The sequence below is a fragment of the Panulirus ornatus genome, chromosome 3 (assembly GCF_036320965.1).
Source record: "Panulirus ornatus isolate Po-2019 chromosome 3, ASM3632096v1, whole genome shotgun sequence".
Classification (NCBI taxonomy): Eukaryota; Metazoa; Arthropoda; class Malacostraca; order Decapoda; family Palinuridae; genus Panulirus; species Panulirus ornatus.
Window position 1 is genome coordinate 22,628,952 of NC_092226.1, and position 16,935 is coordinate 22,645,886.

General features: G+C 38.9%; 1 protein-coding gene across 4 annotated transcripts in view; it reads left to right on the plus strand.

The window, feature by feature from the left end:
• PAN2 (PAN2-PAN3 deadenylation complex catalytic subunit PAN2) overlaps positions 1-16,935 on the plus strand; it is a 381,243-nt gene continuing 364,308 nt past the window's right edge. For 2 of the 4 annotated variants that reach the window (XM_071685467.1, XM_071685439.1), the window contains exons 1-4: positions 7-625; positions 4,231-4,295; positions 6,421-6,665; positions 16,553-16,722. In XM_071685467.1, coding sequence (XP_071541568.1) covers positions 4,256-4,295; positions 6,421-6,665; positions 16,553-16,722 — 455 coding nt within the window. In that variant the 5' untranslated portion in view covers positions 7-625; positions 4,231-4,255. Of the gene's footprint in view, positions 626-4,230; positions 4,296-6,420; positions 6,666-16,552; positions 16,723-16,935 lie in introns of all 4 variants that reach the window. The other 2 variants (XM_071685459.1, XM_071685449.1) reach the window with 2 other exon arrangements.

Genomic DNA, 16,935 nt, shown 5'->3' on the forward strand with positions numbered 1-16,935 from the left:
TGTTGGTAATCTTCGGCCCTTGTTGGGAAGAAGTGTGACTTCGAATGACTGACAAAGCGAACCTAGATTGCAAACGCCCTGCTAAGCATGAGATACAGAACCGACATAGGTACTTAGGTCAGATCTGTAGAGTGTAATGGGAAGTAAACATACTTTTACATTTCGTTCGAAAATGGAAACCATGATACTTGTTAAAGTTCTTTTATGATTATGTAATCATGAAATGAAAATGGCAATTGCAACTAGACAACAAACTCAGAAATTGCAATTTATGAAAGAATTTAGTAAACTAAAGCCGAATATAAGTAACTCATAATATCATTCAAGATACTGTGAAGTAATCGGACAGTATGTAAACATTGCGAGTTGTCTTCGGCGTTACCCGAGCTGGTGTTTAGCATGCAGACCAATACAACCCGTCAAATAGCAACGTGTGAACAATAATTTGAAACAGATGAAGAGATTGCAGTCTTACAAATTGTGTGTAATACTTGGGAACTGAAGAGCTCCCCATAATCTGCACATATGTTGAATTTGACAATTTATATGTTGGAAGAGTCGTGATTGTTCTCTACGGTTTTCATCTCATGTAGGCCAAGATATACCGGCTGCTTCAGCTGGAAAGGTAGGTGCAGAATATGCTACTAGTAGCTGATGAGGAAAATTTGGAATTCATTGCCTCTTGCTTGCTGAATGCGAGGACTGGAAGATTTTGGGAAGGCTGTAGTTTAAACACCGATATGAATCGAATTGTAGAATATTATAAACTTGCAGTGTTAATGAATGAATAATACAAAAGATCTAAGAGATAAAATCCCAGTTATTTTCTTACTTTATGGACACCACTTTTATTGGCTTGATATCGTACCTTGTCTTGTGGAATCTTTGATGCTAATGTAAGGAAAAATATAAGAAAGTGGGATTTTCCTTTACTACGTTTCAAAACTATCTGGATAACTATTAACTCATCAGTGGTAGAGTCCTGTGGGATAGGGAAAATGTGGGACTTAGTAAAAATTGTATGATACTGTGAAATGTTGAAGCCAAATAAATATGCACTTAACATTTAAAGACTGCATGTGAGGAAGTTCATGTTATTATGCATTCTTACATATAATGCACTGCACTCCACGTATCTTCAACATCTTTCAATTGGTTGGCAAAGTTAGCAGCAAGTTCAGATATTCATAGAGGTATAAGAATCTTCCTTTGTGGGGGAGAGATTGCCTAGGCTTTAATTCAGTCCCAAAGTTAATGTAGATATCTGATCTTGCCCCCATATTTGTGAAACTTGGACTAAGTTGGCATCAGACATTATGGGGCATGGCGACATCCACTGGTGCATTAATGATAAAGGATGATAGGTATTTCTACATGCTACAGGCAAATTTTCTTGTTTTACTGCAGCATCATTTGCTTCATATGTTGATGTACTAACTGAGTAAAGCTCTGTAAAACTGAAACAACTTTCAGTTGAATGTTTTTGGTCAACTGTCTCCAGGACTATCACTTTTTCCTAATGTCCTCATGCTACTGGTGAGGACATCAGAAAATGACGTCAGGATTTCCTGGGAGTCTTCTTCATTTATTATTTGCAAGGTTTCAGTGAAAGTGGTTTGAATGCATCACTTAAACTGTCAGCTGTTGAATTAAAGTATTTTTACCTCACTGTTTCCCTTTACTTCAAAGCCCTGCCCTCTTTATGAGGCTTTAATTTGATTGCATTGCAGGTGCTACACTTAAAACCCTTACTCTATATCACTTGAACTCTTTGTAATGATGCATTTCTAGAAATTTCATTTTCTTTCATTGTGAAAAGTGGAATCCGTAAAGTAGGCAATTGCTAAAATTCCATTTTAGGGGCACATTAAACCAAGTTTTAGAGCATTCAAGTACCTTAGGAGTAGGGCCAGATTATGAAACAAGTTGATGTAGGAGATATACATTTATTTTTCTATTTTTTTCTCTAAACATATCATTCAACTAATTATTACTGTTGATCACAAGTTTCCTTCAGCTAATCAATACAGTTGGTCATGATAAAAATCTATGTAAAATTTCATAAGCTTTTACGTAAGTGAATAATTTCTTTGAATTATTTTCATTCTTCTGAGTGTCAAAGGGCCAATGAAAAACCACTCAAGAGCTTGATTTGGCCTGTGGGCCACCAGTTGAATAGCTCTGCTTTAGAGTATTATTATTTTGCAAGGTTAATTTTTTAGTATTGATAAGTGAGACCAGCTTTGGTTGCTCACCTCAAAACCTTTATCCATTTGTAAGGTATGATAAAATCCCAGAATATGCTGAAATATTCCAGGATACATCTACTATTCTGTTTTGTTGAACTGAGCTTGTAGAACAGAATTTGATATAACAGATTATAGATTCTTAACGAATCAAAGAAAAAATAATTATTTTGTCTTATATCTCTCACCAGAATAGTTTCCTTTCACACCAAAATGCAGCTTGAATACCAAAATTGTAAATTGAAAAACTATTTCTCATGAAATGGAAAAAAATCTCATAAGAATGATGACCAAAAAACAAGTGACTAATGTATCAGAAAGAAGACATGTGTTTTCTAGGTTTATGATCTCTCTTGTGGAATTGTTACCACTGTAAAGAATGATTTAAGATTTTCCACTTTCACTTGTTTAACTTCTCTTATGATATTAAGTCCTTAGTGGTATAGTTATGAGAGAGGAAAAATGTTGGGTGTAGATAATGATGTGAAGTACCAATACTTTTAAACACAAAAAGATAATCTGCCTTTTTGAATGCTACAGGTAATGTCTGTTTTAGTAATGTTTTGAATTCATCTTTACTGAGAAGATGCACTTCACTGCAGTCCCATTCATTGTCAGCTTCAAGAGGTAAATATCAAGTTCAGAGTCTGACCTACCAAGTTCAGAATCTGACCTTGTGTACGGCAGATCCTCTCAAGCAGTATTTCTCTTCCTTTATGTTTATAGACATCTGAACGCATGAATTCTGTTGTGAATGTTATGATGTCTGGTGGTATACAGTGCAATGCGTCTCTTCAATTATATGGAAAATTTATAATTCATAGATCCCACAGGCAAGTTCTGATATGTATTATAACTTCATTTGGTTTGGAAAGCTCTATGGAATCCATTTATGTAACAGGTGGAGGTTTGTCTTTGGCAGTCTGCAGAACATTCAGAAATTATTTCAGGATTTCACGAGTCCTTGTTCTTGCTGATAGATTTTGAGGAAAGTGGCATTAATGAGTTTGTTACACTATGAGCAGTTGCTTGAGTCAGAGTGATTTTATCCTATGAATCCCCTTTAATTCAAAGCCCTCCCCATTTCTGAGGAATAGGAAGTGCTGCAGGTAGTTTCACACTCTGTCCCAACTCTACAGAGTGTAAAAAGAATCCGATGGTACCAATTTTGTTAAAATCTGTCATCAAGAACAGGTGCATCCTCCTTCTTATACATTATGAACAAGTGATATAGGCCTCAACCAGGGAGAGATAATCTTGTGGTGAGATTGTGTTCCAAAGATAGTGGTAAGTGCCCTACAGCCTATTATAATTATTAACAAGGTTGTGTCACCTTCTCACGTGCTTTTTTTGTTTTAACACAAACACCACCATATAATTTACTTTACTTTCCTTCCCCTCTTTCCTTTTTTGGAATAATTTCTTTACTCTGGACAGCAACAGCTCCTAGGTATGTACACCCAGCAGTCCGTGAATTAGTGTGTGTGGGTTGTTTGCTAGGTGCCATCTCAACTCTTTGATATAACCTCATGAATGAGTTGTTGTATATTTGTTAAGTCTCGCGAATAAGCATCATCTAGCATGACATGTGATTTGTTTCCTTTTTTTTTTATAAGGGCTTGAATTCTCATGGTGTTTTATTCTCACTAAGGAGGTCCTGTCTTAAAACTTTCATAGAACTCTTCCCTCAGAGGAGAATTTTTTTTTTCATATCCTTCAAAACCCACATATGTATTTCAGAAAGTACTACTTTTGCAGGAAGTGATAACTGCTTGCTAGAGCATAAAGCAGGCTTCAACATTGTAGTCTAGAATAAAATATTTAGAAAGGAAACATGGAAATTATTTTAATGTTACTTGTTATTCAGTGATTTATTCAAAGAAAAAGATAAGGATGAATGTTGATGTTTTTGTAGAAGGTGAAGTAATGAGAGATGATTTGAATTGGAATCTTCTGATTTTTAATTTTCTCTTTGCACCATCAGAAATAGATCTGCATCATTGCTGATAATGGACTTCTCTGCTGTTCGATTTGGGGATGAAATTCTAGGTTTGTATGGCTAATTTTTATCTGCATGGTTGTTGCTCTCACCTTTTCTTTATAATTATAAGGGTTTTAGATTATCAGAAGATTTGGACTTTTGATATTGTATTTTCATCTTGTAGTTTGGAATGAGTATATCATATTTTTGATGTTATGTCTGATTCAGATATGTATCTTAGGATGTCTGTTTTGATGGTGCATGTTATATACAGGTACACCACCAAACTTCCGGCAACTGATGGTTTGGCACCTCCTTTAGTCCAGACAAAATTAAGTGAGGGAACTTGAAATTACTGTGGCCACCAGACTAGTTTACTGGGGGCCACAGATGGCGTTGTGTGTAGGGCACGCTTATTTACATTCTTTACACTGCACGTGGTGGTGATACTGCAATTCTTTGAGATTCTTGGCTTATTTTGCTTAAATTTAACCCTAGCTATGGCTTCTATGACATATGAGAGTGTCAGTCGTGGTGTCAAATGTAAACACCAGTCCATATCGATCTAAGACAAAGTAGAAGAATTGAAAGAAATGGACTGTGGTGTTTCGGTGCGTAAGCTGTGTGATATCTACTGTATTGGTTCATCAACTGTTTATGATATATGAAGCAAAGGGAGAAAATCTTGAAATTCTTTGCTGATAGTCATTCCAAGAAGCAAATGGCATTTAGAAAAACTATGAAAGATGGTAATAGTACTGAGCACGATTGAGTGATGATGGAATGGTTTCGACAGCGTCGGAATGATGGAGTGGACTTGTCAGGTAGCATGATAATGCACCAGGCTAAGTTGTTCTATAAAGAACTTAAATTACATGAGCGTGACTATAGTGAAGGATGGCTCCAAAAAATTCAAGAAGCATCATGGAATTTCCATAAATAAAGTGTGTGGAGAAAAGTGGTCTGCAAACCATGAAGGAGCTGTCGAGTATGTGTATGAATTTGCGAAACTCATAGCTGTTGAGCACCGCAGTCCGGAGGAGGTGTATAATGCAGAAGAAACTGCATTATTCTGGTGATGCACACCTAGGAAAACACTAACAACAGAAGACGAAGACCCCACAGGAATCAAGCATTCTAGGGACAGACTTACCATCTTAGGGTGCTCAAACATTTAATATTCATTTGATTTAAATTTCTAGCAGTCCATGGTATACTTTAGACACATTTGAGATGTATAATTAGTGGGTTAGAGGTGTGTTGATGAATTGTCATTACGTGACCACGGTTGGTCCGGCAAAATAGTTAATCCGGCAAGGCTTTGGGACCAAGAATGCTGGAAAATCGGTGGTGTACTTGTAGTTTAACATTCAATCTTTCGTATTAATTTCATAGAAATTTGCATTCTTTGTTTAAGTCTGATGTTCAGTCTTTTGAATATGATTTTATTTTTGACATTAAATTTTGTGTGTTCTTGTTAGTCAAGTTTATGTTTTATCTTATTCAGAATATTACATATACTTATTCTACTACTGTTACAATATTTACAAACACTTTCTTATATTTCTGAAGGTGATAAGTACTTTAAATTTCTGAAGGTAATAAGTGCTTTTAGAATTTCTCATCTACTTTTTCATTTTTTTCCAGCACTGTATTGAAATTTGAATATTAGAGTTCTTTAACTGTACAGTACTTTTGTCTTTCATATGATTTTCAAACTAAGCAGAAATACTTAAGTAGTGCATTTACAAGACTGGCATTTTGGAAGTCTTTTAAAATTTGTTTTAGGGATATATAGAATATGTTGAAGTTATCAGTACAGTCCTTAGTGTGTTCACAATCGTGATGTATGTTTACACGCCAATCTGTTGGTTAGTATATGTAGAGTCAGTGTGTCTCTGTGGCTGGATATATATGTTAAATCTTTATATATGTAATCACAACAAGTAAATGTATTTATTAAGAGGTTAAACTATATTTTACATTACTAATGAAATTGATGTCAACCTGTGGTGGAGCATGATGAAAGTGTTGAATATGACATTTAAAAAATTAAATGGTAGTAGTACTGATATTCAAAAATTCACATTCACATATATTTTTCTGTAACTTTTCTTAGTTGATAGATAGACTGTAACACAAGAAAATCCTTTTACATTTTTGTATGTATGACATTTTTTTCCCACCTTAAAGGTTATGATGAGAGTAGCACATTTAGTGAGGACAGCTCAGCTTATGCAGAAATATATGCTGGTGATGCTGGGGAAGCATTTCCAGCTGGTGGAGATTTTCCTCATGACACTCATGATGGGGACTTCTTGAGTGGTGGAGAGTACCAAGAAAGCCGCACAGTTTTAGTTGATGGAGGTGATCACTTTGGAGTTTCTGCAGTTGGTGCTGATAGGAAGGAAGAACTAGTTTGGATGGGAAACTCAGGGGTAAGTTTGATTTAAATTTCTGTTGATGAATTGCAGCCACTGAGTGTACTGTTATCTTTGTTAATGTTTATTAAATTCTAAAGATATCCAGAAAGCTACATTGAATGTCAGTCATACCAAGGGTTACATAAAATTCAGCAATTAGCATGCAACATGCTCTCAAAGACATATTGTAATTATTCAGATTTGCCAGCATTTTTGAGGCAGATGTGAAGTATTGGTCTGTGGATTATGGTTTTGATTTTAGTGCATTTGTTGAATTTGTGCAAATGATGGCATTACTCATCATTCCCTGATACTACATCACTAAGGTGGGAGAAGCAATTTTACTACATACAGTACACACAATTGCCTCGGTTCCCCTTTTCCAGGGGCTCCTGCAGCTTCAAGGCTGTGCTTGGTTTAGTAGCAGGGAAATGATTGATTCCTTTGAAGTGAGAAGTTCTTTGATGAGACTATACTCCAGATGCTACAGCCTCACCAAAGGTGACTTTTCACTTGCAGTGGAACTATAGGCAGGCAGAGTCCAGTAACACCATGGTACAGAGGATTTGTCATAATTTGTTTTAGTTACCAGAAGCCTCTGTGAATTCTCAAATCATGAATTCTTATTAGATTGATTGTAGTAATTTGTTATTTCCAAAGGCCAAAAAATATTCATAAGCAATTACAAATCTTCTTTTACCCATTCACTGTGGCTGGTACATTTTTTTTTTTTTTTTTTTTTTTTTTATACTTTGTCGCTGTCTCCCGCGTTTGCGAGGTAGCGCAAGGAAACAGACGAAAGAAATGGCCCCCCCCCCCATACACATGTACATACACACGTCCACACACGCAAATATACATACCTACACAGCTTTCCATGGTTTACCCCAGAAGCTTCACGTGCCTTGATTCACTCCACTGACAGCACGTCAACCCCTGGTACATATGTGGTCTTTTTGGAAAATAAGGGTCAGTTGCAGCTTTTACATATGTGGTCTTTCTGGATAAGAGTTCATTGCAGCTAGTATATCTGTGGTCTCTCTAGATAAAAATTGTTCACTGCAGGTGGTATGTATATGGTGTCTGTATTCAGAACTCTTAAGTGAAAGTTTCACAGGAAAATTTTGATGATGGCCACTTTCCTGATGTTGCCATAAGATTTAGGCATTTTTTTTTTTCTTTGAACTGTTTGATTGGCCACTTTCCTGATGTTGCCATAAGATTTAGGCATTTTTTTTTCTTTGAACTGTTTGAGTCAGTGTGCCTGATCATGGCAGAGAGAATAGTACAACAAAAGCAGGCTGTTGCCACAATAACCATGCTATCCCCTGATCCTCCTAATTATGCTGGACATGACTGGCAGGCTACACCATACATGCCAAAAGACTTTGTTTGGTTCTTCTAATTCATGAATAACAAATGCTTTCACAGTGAATGATAACTCAAAGGAACTTGATTTTTTTTCTTGAAAGTGTTGACACAGACAATGGAAAAGATTGTGGTGGAAACAAATTGATATTATCAGTATCTCTAAGAAACATTATCTCCCTTTTCACCTTGTTGTAGACTAGCTAAGTGAATTGATTGAGTAAGGATGAGATGTATCTTTTTATGTATGTGATTTTTTTTATATCATGTGAATGAGATGAGGATTTTTGAAAGCTAATGCCTCAAGATCTCTTTCTTCAACTCAGTGCAAGTTGTTGACGATAAACATCTTGTACAAGGAGGTGATAAGATGCAGAAACTCTGGCCATTTCTTGAACACAGTTTACAAAATTTCAAAGTTCATTCCTTTTCTAAGATTTGCATAGTTGAGCGTTCAGTGCTGTGGAGAGGTTGTTTTGGATTCTGACGATATATTCCCTCAAAATGCGATAATTTGGGAGTGAGACTTTTTATGCTTTTTGATTGTCATGGATTTATATCTGCCTTCATTGCATACCCAGGAAAGGAAACAGACATAGTGCATGATGATGATAGAAAGGGCATTTTATATTTGTTGATTATTGGTAAACAAGCTCAAATGTCTTTCCTTACTTGCTTGATGAAGATACTGGTGGATGCAGAAATGCCAAAAGTAACAGAAAATACATGCCAAAACATCCAAGAGTGAAACATGGAGATTGTTTGGCACAGAACAGTACTGATATTCTTTGCTTAAAGTGGTGTGATAATAGGGTGATGCATATGCTTTCTACAGTGCACAGGGGTTACATGTGTGTTAGGGATAAGAAACATTGACAAGGACAGATTATTGGGAAGCCTGCTGTGATCCAGAATAATAAGGAAATGAGATTGGTTGACAAAAGCTACAAAAATGCTGTTGAGTGCTTAAGACAGAGTGTGAAGTGTTATGTGAACAGCTATTATTTGTATCAGGTGAAACCAGGAATGTTAAGCCCCTCTTAGACTTTTGTAAAACCGTTGTCAACCAAATGATTGACAGGGATCATCATATGCATCGTCAGCCAATGGTTATGTTGGAGTATATCCCCAACGACTTCCTGTGTATGTGCTCATACATCGATGGGGCTCAGAAGCAGCGGCATACAAGCTGCAAATATTGGCATCACGTGCCTCTGTGTCTTTGCCCAGGTTTTAGGGCATACCATACTGTGAAACATAACTAAAGGGAGTTATAGTATTGTAAATAGTGTATATAGGAATATTTTAGAGTTTTAAAGGTATAAAGAGGTATAGAGTTGTAGATGTATATAGAGGTATAGATTAATGGATGATATAATTTGATTTGAATGCAAAGGTGAGTAATGTGGCAGTTGAGGGAATAATTGGTATACATGGGGTGTTCAGTGTTGTAAATGGAAATGGTGAAGAGCTTGTAGATTTATGTGCTGAAAAAGGACTGTTGATTGGGAATACCTGGTTTAAAAAGCAAGATATACATAAGTATACGTATGTAAGTAGGAGAGATGGCCAGAGATCGTTATTGGATTACGTGTTAATTGACAGGCGCGTGAAAGAGAGACTTTTGGATGTTAATGTGCTGAGAGGTGCAACTGGAGGGATGTCTGATCATTATCTTGTGGAGGCTAAGGTGAAGATTTGTATGGGTTTTCAGAAAAGAAGAGTGAATGTTGGGGTGAAGAGGGTGGTGAGAGTAAGTGAGCTTGGGAAGGAGACTTGTGTGAGGAAGTACCAGGAGAGACTGAGTACAGAATGGAAAAAGGTGAGAACAATGGAAGTAAGGGGAGTGGGGGAGGAATGGGATGTATTTAGGGAATCAGTGATGGTTTGTGCAAAAGATGCTTGTGGCATGAGAAGCGTGGGAGGTGGGTTGATTAGAAAGGGTAGTGAGTGGTGGGATGAAGAAGTAAGATTATTAGTGAAAGAGAAGAGAGAGGCATTTGGACAATTTTTGCAGGGAAAAAATGCAATTGAGTGGGAGATGTATAAAAGAAAGAGACAGGAGGTCAAGAGAAAGGTGCAAGAGGTGAAAAAGAGGGCAAATGAGAGTTGGGGTGAGAGAGTATCATTAAATTTTAGGGAGAATAAAAAGATGTTCTGGAAGAAGGTAAATAAAGTGCGTAAGACAAGGGAGCAAATGGGAACTTCATTGAAGGGCGCAAATGGGGAGGTGATAACAAGTAGTGGTGATGTGAGAAGGAGATGGAGTGAGTATTTTGAAGGTTTGTTGAATGTGTTTGATGATAGAGTGGCAGATATAGGGTGTTTTGGTCAAGGTGGTGTGCAAAGTGAGAGGGTTAGAGAAAATGATGTGGTAAACAGAGAAGAGGTAGTAAAAGCTTTGCGGAAGATGAAAGCCGGCAAGGCAGCAGGTTTGGATGGTATTGCAGTGGAATTTATTAAAAAAGGGAATGATTGTATTGTTGATTGGTTGGTAAGGTTATTTAATGTAAGTATGACTCATGGTGAGGTGCCTGAGGATTGGCGGAATGCTTGCATAGTGCCATTGTACAAAGGCAAAGGGGATAAGAGTGAGTGCTCAAATTACAGAGGTATAAGTTTGGGGAAGAGCAGTGTGGTTTCAGAAGTGGTAGAGGATGTGTGGATCAGGTGTTTGCTTTGAAGAATGTATGTGAGAAATACTTAGAAAAGCAAATGGATTTGTATGTAGCATTTATGGATCTGGAGAAGGCATATGATAGAGTTGATAGAGATGCTCTGTGGAAGGTATTAAGAATATATGGTGTGGGAGGAAAGTTGTTAGAAGCAGTGAAAAGTTTTTATCGAGGATGTAAGGCATGTGTACGTGTAGGAAGAGAGGAAAGGGATTGGTTCTCAGTGAATGTAGGTTTGCGGCAGGGGTGTGTGATGTCTCCATGGTTGTTTAATTTGTTTATGGATGGGGTTGTTAGGGAGGTAAATGCAAGAGTTTTGGAAAGAGGGGCAAGTATGAAGTCTGTTGGGGATGAGAGAGCTTGGGAAGTGAGTCAGTTGTTGTTCGCTGATGATACAGCGCTGGTGGCTGATTCATGTGAGAAACTGCAGAAGCTGGTGACTGAGTTTGGTAAAGTGTGTGGAAGAAGAAAGTTAAGAGTAAATGTGAATAAGAGCAAGGTTATTAGGTACAGTAGGGTTGAGGGTCAAGTCAATTGGGAGGTGAGTTTGAATGGAGAAAAACTGGAGGAAGTGAAGTGTTTTAGATATCTGGGAGTGGATCTGGCAGCGGATGGAACCATGGAAGCGGAAGTGGATCATAGGGTGGGGGAGGGGGCGAAAATTCTGGGGACCTTGAAGAATGTGTGGAAGTCGAGAACATTATCTCGGAAAGCAAAAATGGGTATGTTTGAAGGAATAGTGGTTCCAACAATGTTGTATGGTTGCGAGGCGTGGGCTATGGATAGAGTTGTGCGCAGGAGGATGGATGTGCTGGAAATGAGATGTTTGAGGACAATGTGTGGTGTGAGATGGTTTGATCGAGTGAGTAACGTAAGGGTAAGAGAGATGTGTGGAAATAAAAAGAGCGTGGTTGAGAGAGCAGAAGAGGGTGTTTTGAAGTGGTTTGGGCACATGGAGAGAATGAGTGAGGAAAGATTGACCAAGAGGATATATGTGTCGGAGGTGGAGGGAACGAGGAGAAGAGGGAGACCAAATTGGAGGTGGAAAGATGGAGTGAAAAAGACTTTGTGTGATCGGGGCCTGAACATGCAGGAGGGTGAAAGGAGGGCAAGGAATAGAGTGAATTGGAGCGATGTGGTATACCGGGGTTGACGTGCTGTCAGTGGATTGAATCAAGGCATGTGAAGCGTCTGGGGAAAACCATGGAAAGCTGTGTAGGTATGTATATTTGCGTGTGTGGACGTATGTATATACATGTGTATGGGGGGGGGTTGGGCCATTTCTTTCGTCTGTTTCCTTGCGCTACCTCGCAAACGCGGGAGACAGCGACAAAGTATAAAAAAAAAAAAAAAAAAAGTTTGTTGAGTATTCCTGGTAAATTATATGGGAGGGTATTGATTGAGAGGGTGAAGGCATGTACAGAGCATCAGATTGGGGAAGAGCAGTGTGGTTTCAGAAGTGGTAGAGGATGTGTGGATCAGGTGTTTGCTTTGAAGAATGTATGTGAGAAATACTTAGAAAAGCAAATGGATTTGTATGTAGCATTTATGGATCTGGAGAAGGCATATGATAGAGTTGATAGAGATGCTCTGTGGAAGGTATTAAGAATATATGGTGTGGGAGGAAAGTTGTTAGAAGCAGTGAAAAGTTTTTATCGAGGATGTAAGGCATGTGTACGTGTAGGAAGAGAGGAAAGTGATTGGTTCTCAGTGAATGTAGGTTTGCGGCAGGGGTGTGTGATGTCTCCATGGTTGTTTAATTTGTTTATGGATGGGGTTGTTAGGGAGGTAAATGCAAGAGTTTTGGAAAGAGGGGCAAGTATGAAGTCTGTTGGGGATGAGAGAGCTTGGGAAGTGAGTCAGTTGTTGTTCGCTGATGATACAGCGCTGGTGGCTGATTGATGTGAGAAACTGCAGAAGCTGGTGACTGAGTTTGGTAAAGTGTGTGGAAGAAGAAAGTTAAGAGTAAATGTGAATAAGAGCAAGGTTATTAGGTACAGTAGGGTTGAGGGTCAAGTCAATTGGGAGGTGAGTTTGAATGGAGAAAAACTGGAGGAAGTGAAGTGTTTTAGATATCTGGGAGTGGATCTGGCAGCGGATGGAACCATGGAAGCGGAAGTGGATCATAGGGTGGGGGAGGGGGCGAAAATTCTGGGGACCTTGAAGAATGTGTGGAAGTCGAGAACATTATCTCGGAAAGCAAAAATGGGTATGTTTGAAGGAATAGTGGTTCCAACAATGTTGTATGGTTGCGAGGCGTGGGCTATGGATAGAGTTGTGCGCAGGAGGATGGATGTGCTGGAAATGAGATGTTTGAGGACAATGTGTGGTGTGAGATGGTTTGATCGAGTGAGTAACGTAAGGGTAAGAGAGATGTGTGGAAATAAAAAGAGCGTGGTTGAGAGAGCAGAAGAGGGTGTTTTGAAGTGGTTTGGGCACATGGAGAGAATGAGTGAGGAAAGATTGACCAAGAGGATATATGTGTCGGAGGTGGAGGGAACGAGGAGAAGAGGGAGACCAAATTGGAGGTGGAAAGATGGAGTGAAAAAGACTTTGTGTGATCGGGGCCTGAACATGCAGGAGGGTGAAAGGAGGGCAAGGAATAGAGTGAATTGGAGCGATGTGGTATACCGGGGTTGACGTGCTGTCAGTGGATTGAATCAAGGCATGTGAAGCGTCTGGGGAAAACCATGGAAAGCTGTGTAGGTATGTATATTTGCGTGTGTGGACGTATGTATATACATGTGTATGGGGGGGGGGTTGGGCCATTTCTTTCGTCTGTTTCCTTGCGCTACCTCGCAAACGCGGGAGACAGCGACAAAGTATAAAAAAAAAAAAAAAAAAAGTTTGTTGAGTATTCCTGGTAAATTATATGGGAGGGTATTGATTGAGAGGGTGAAGGCATGTACAGAGCATCAGATTGGGGAAGAGCAGTGTGGTTTCAGAAGTGGTAGAGGATGTGTGGATCAGGTGTTTGCTTTGAAGAATGTATGTGAGAAATACTTAGAAAAGCAAATGGATTTGTATGTAGCATTTATGGATCTGGAGAAGGCATATGATAGAGTTGATAGAGATGCTCTGTGGAAGGTATTAAGAATATATGGTGTGAGAGGCAAGTTGTTAGAAGCAGTGAAAAGTTTTTATCGAGGATGTAAGGCATGTGTACGTGTAGGAAGAGAGGAAAGTGATTGGTTCTCAGTGAATGTAGGTTTGTGGCAGGGGTGTGTGATGTCTCCATGGGTGCTTAATTTATTTATGGATGGGGTTGTTAGGGAGGTGAATGCAAGAGTTTTGGAAAGAGGGGCAAGTGTGAAGTCTCTTGTGGATGAGAGAGCTTGGGAAGTGAGTCAGTTGTTGTACGCTGATGATACAGCGCTGGTGGCTGATTGATGTGAGAAACTGCAGAAGCTGGTGACTGAGTTTGGTAAAGTGTGTGAAAGAAGAAAGTTAAGAGTAAATGTGAATAAGAGCAAGGTTATTAGGTACAGTAGGGTTGAGGGTCAAATCAATTGGGAGGTAAGTTTGAATGGAGAAAAACTGGAGAAAGTAAAGTGTTTTAGATATCTGGGAGTGGATCTGGCAGCGGATGGAACCATGGAAGCGGAAGTGAATCATAGGGTAGGGGGAGGGGGCGAAAATCCTGGGAGCCTTGAAGAATGTGTGGAAGTCGAGAACATTATCTCGGAAAGCAAAAATGGGTATGTTTGAAGGAATAGTGGTTCCAACAATGTTGTATGGTTGCGAGGCGTGGGCTATGGATAGAGTTGTGCACAGGAGGGTGGATGTGCTGGAAATGAGATGTTTGAGGACAATGTGTGGTGTGAGGTGGTTTGATCGAGTAAGTAATTTAAGGGTAAGAGAGATGTGTGGAAATAGAAAGAGCATGGTTGAGAGAGCAGAAGAGGGTGTTTTGAAATGGTTTGGGCACATGGAGAGAATGAGTGAGGAAAGATTGACCAAGAGGATATATGTGTCAGAGGTGGAGGGAATGAGGAGAAGTGGGAGACCAAATTGGAGGTGGAAAGATGGAGTGAAAAAGATTTTGAGTGATCGGGGCCTGAACATGCAGGAGGGTGAAAGGTGGGCAAGGAATAGAGTGAATTGGATTGATGTGGTATACCGGGGTTGACGTGCTGTCAGTGGATTGAATCAGGGCATGTGAAGCGTCTGGGGTAAACCATGGAAAGTTGTGTGGGGCCTGGATGTGGAAAGGGAGCTGTGGTTTCGGGCATTATTGCATGGCAGCTAGAGACTGAGTGTTAACGAATTGGGCCTTTGTTGTCTTTTCATAGCGCTACCTCACACACATGAGGGGGGAGGGGGATGGTATTCCATTTGTGGCGAGGTGGTGATGGGAATGAATAAAGGCAGACAGTGTGAATTGTGTGCATGGGTATATATGTATGTGTCTGTGTGTGTATATATATGTGTACATCGAGATGTATAGGTATGTATATTTGTGTGTGTGGACGTGTATGTATATACATGTGTATGGGGGTGGGTTGGGCCATTTCTTTCGTATGTTTCCTTGCGTTACCTCTCAAACGCGGGAGACAGCGACAAAGCAAAATAAAAATAAAAAAGAATGATTGATGCATCACATCTTACACAAAAACAGTTGAAAGAAAAAGATATTGAGAGTTAAGCTGTATTAATAGACTAAATACAGTGGCATATCCTCCTTTTAGAAATTGAAATACAAGGAGGGGAGGGTTTCCAGCTCCCTGCCCTAGCCCCCTTTAGTCGCCTTCTACGACACGTGGGAAGTATGATAAAAAGAAATATAAATCAGTGGCATATAAGTGGGTGATCAAAGTAATCCTCTGTGCAGAATTGAAATATGGCAGTCATGGTAGTTTATGATCTAAGCAATAGTGTAAATTACAAACATCTTGAGTATTACTTTATTCATGAATATTTCAACTTCCCTCAGATCTTAATGTAGCTAAAAAGTTGCTCTCTTTTCTTCCAAGAGAATTCATAAAAATGTGCTGCTTTTGGCATGGCTGGAGGATGACTGACTGTGGGGAGAAACTATTATGCACTGCCACCTCAGCCACCACCCAGGGTTGATGGACAGCCTTGAAAAAGATGTATAAATGTCAGTCCAGATGATTCACCTGGCTTGTATAGATATCTTTCTTGAAGAGATGATTAGTTGAATAATGAAAGTTTATGGGAAGATTTGGTTTGCTTAATTTGGTTTTGCACAATGTTACTCTTTTAGGAGTATATCTACTATGTTAAACAGGGAATGTCAGACTGGAGATGGTGTCTTTTGCCACTAAAATCATGTCTGCCAGCCTAGTACGCACTGCTTTTTAACTGTATTGCAGTATTATTCCTGTAATTCACTTACTGTATAAATATAACAGTGCAACAATCATGCACAATAGTCATGTAAGTAACTTAATGGTTATTTTAGTAATACAAGGGTTGAAACATTTGATCCTAGATTGCATCTCAATTTATGTAATGTAAGGCTAAGGAAAAACATTGTTTATTTGTTTTAGTTTAGCTTAACATTGCACTCACTATGAATGTATTGACTGTATTAAAGACGTTTCCATCTGTAACAAGGATTACCTTCTGAGCACACAATCAGAATCCAGCTCTCACAAGTAAAATTATCTTCTTAGCTTAGTTTAGGCTTCTTTCCAGTTCATATTATATGACAGTGTCCAAAGAATCTTTCTGGCAACCTCATGTGGCCATTCTTATCAGGTCACAGGCACATTATTGTACTCCATTACTTCTTGTATGCAAAACAAGTCACACACAGTGGTGTATATTGTCTCATCAACTTGATTTCTTTAATCATACACATAGTGAAAAACTCATCTTTTTTGTTGTTTACAGGGACATGTGACATCATATCTCAGTACTGATCTCATGAAGTACACGTCCTTTCAAGTACATGTTACCGAGGAAATTCGTGATCTTCGTTCCATTGATCCAGGGATCCTCGCCTTAACACCCACTTCATTAAATTTGCGCACCAGACAAGGAATTCCTTCCTTCACTCACCAGTGAGTCACTCATGTCTTATATGTGTGAAAGAAGGAATGGTTGTGTTGAGAAATTGTTGTTTTCCTCATGATAGTGTTTAAGGAATTTGTGCAAAATCTTCTTGTATATAAGAGGTGCTAGAAGTTTATGTGGCAAACCCAAATGAATCCAACATAGTATCCACATCTGAACAACCCATCTTTTGAAGAGTAACAATCATAGTGCTGAAAAAT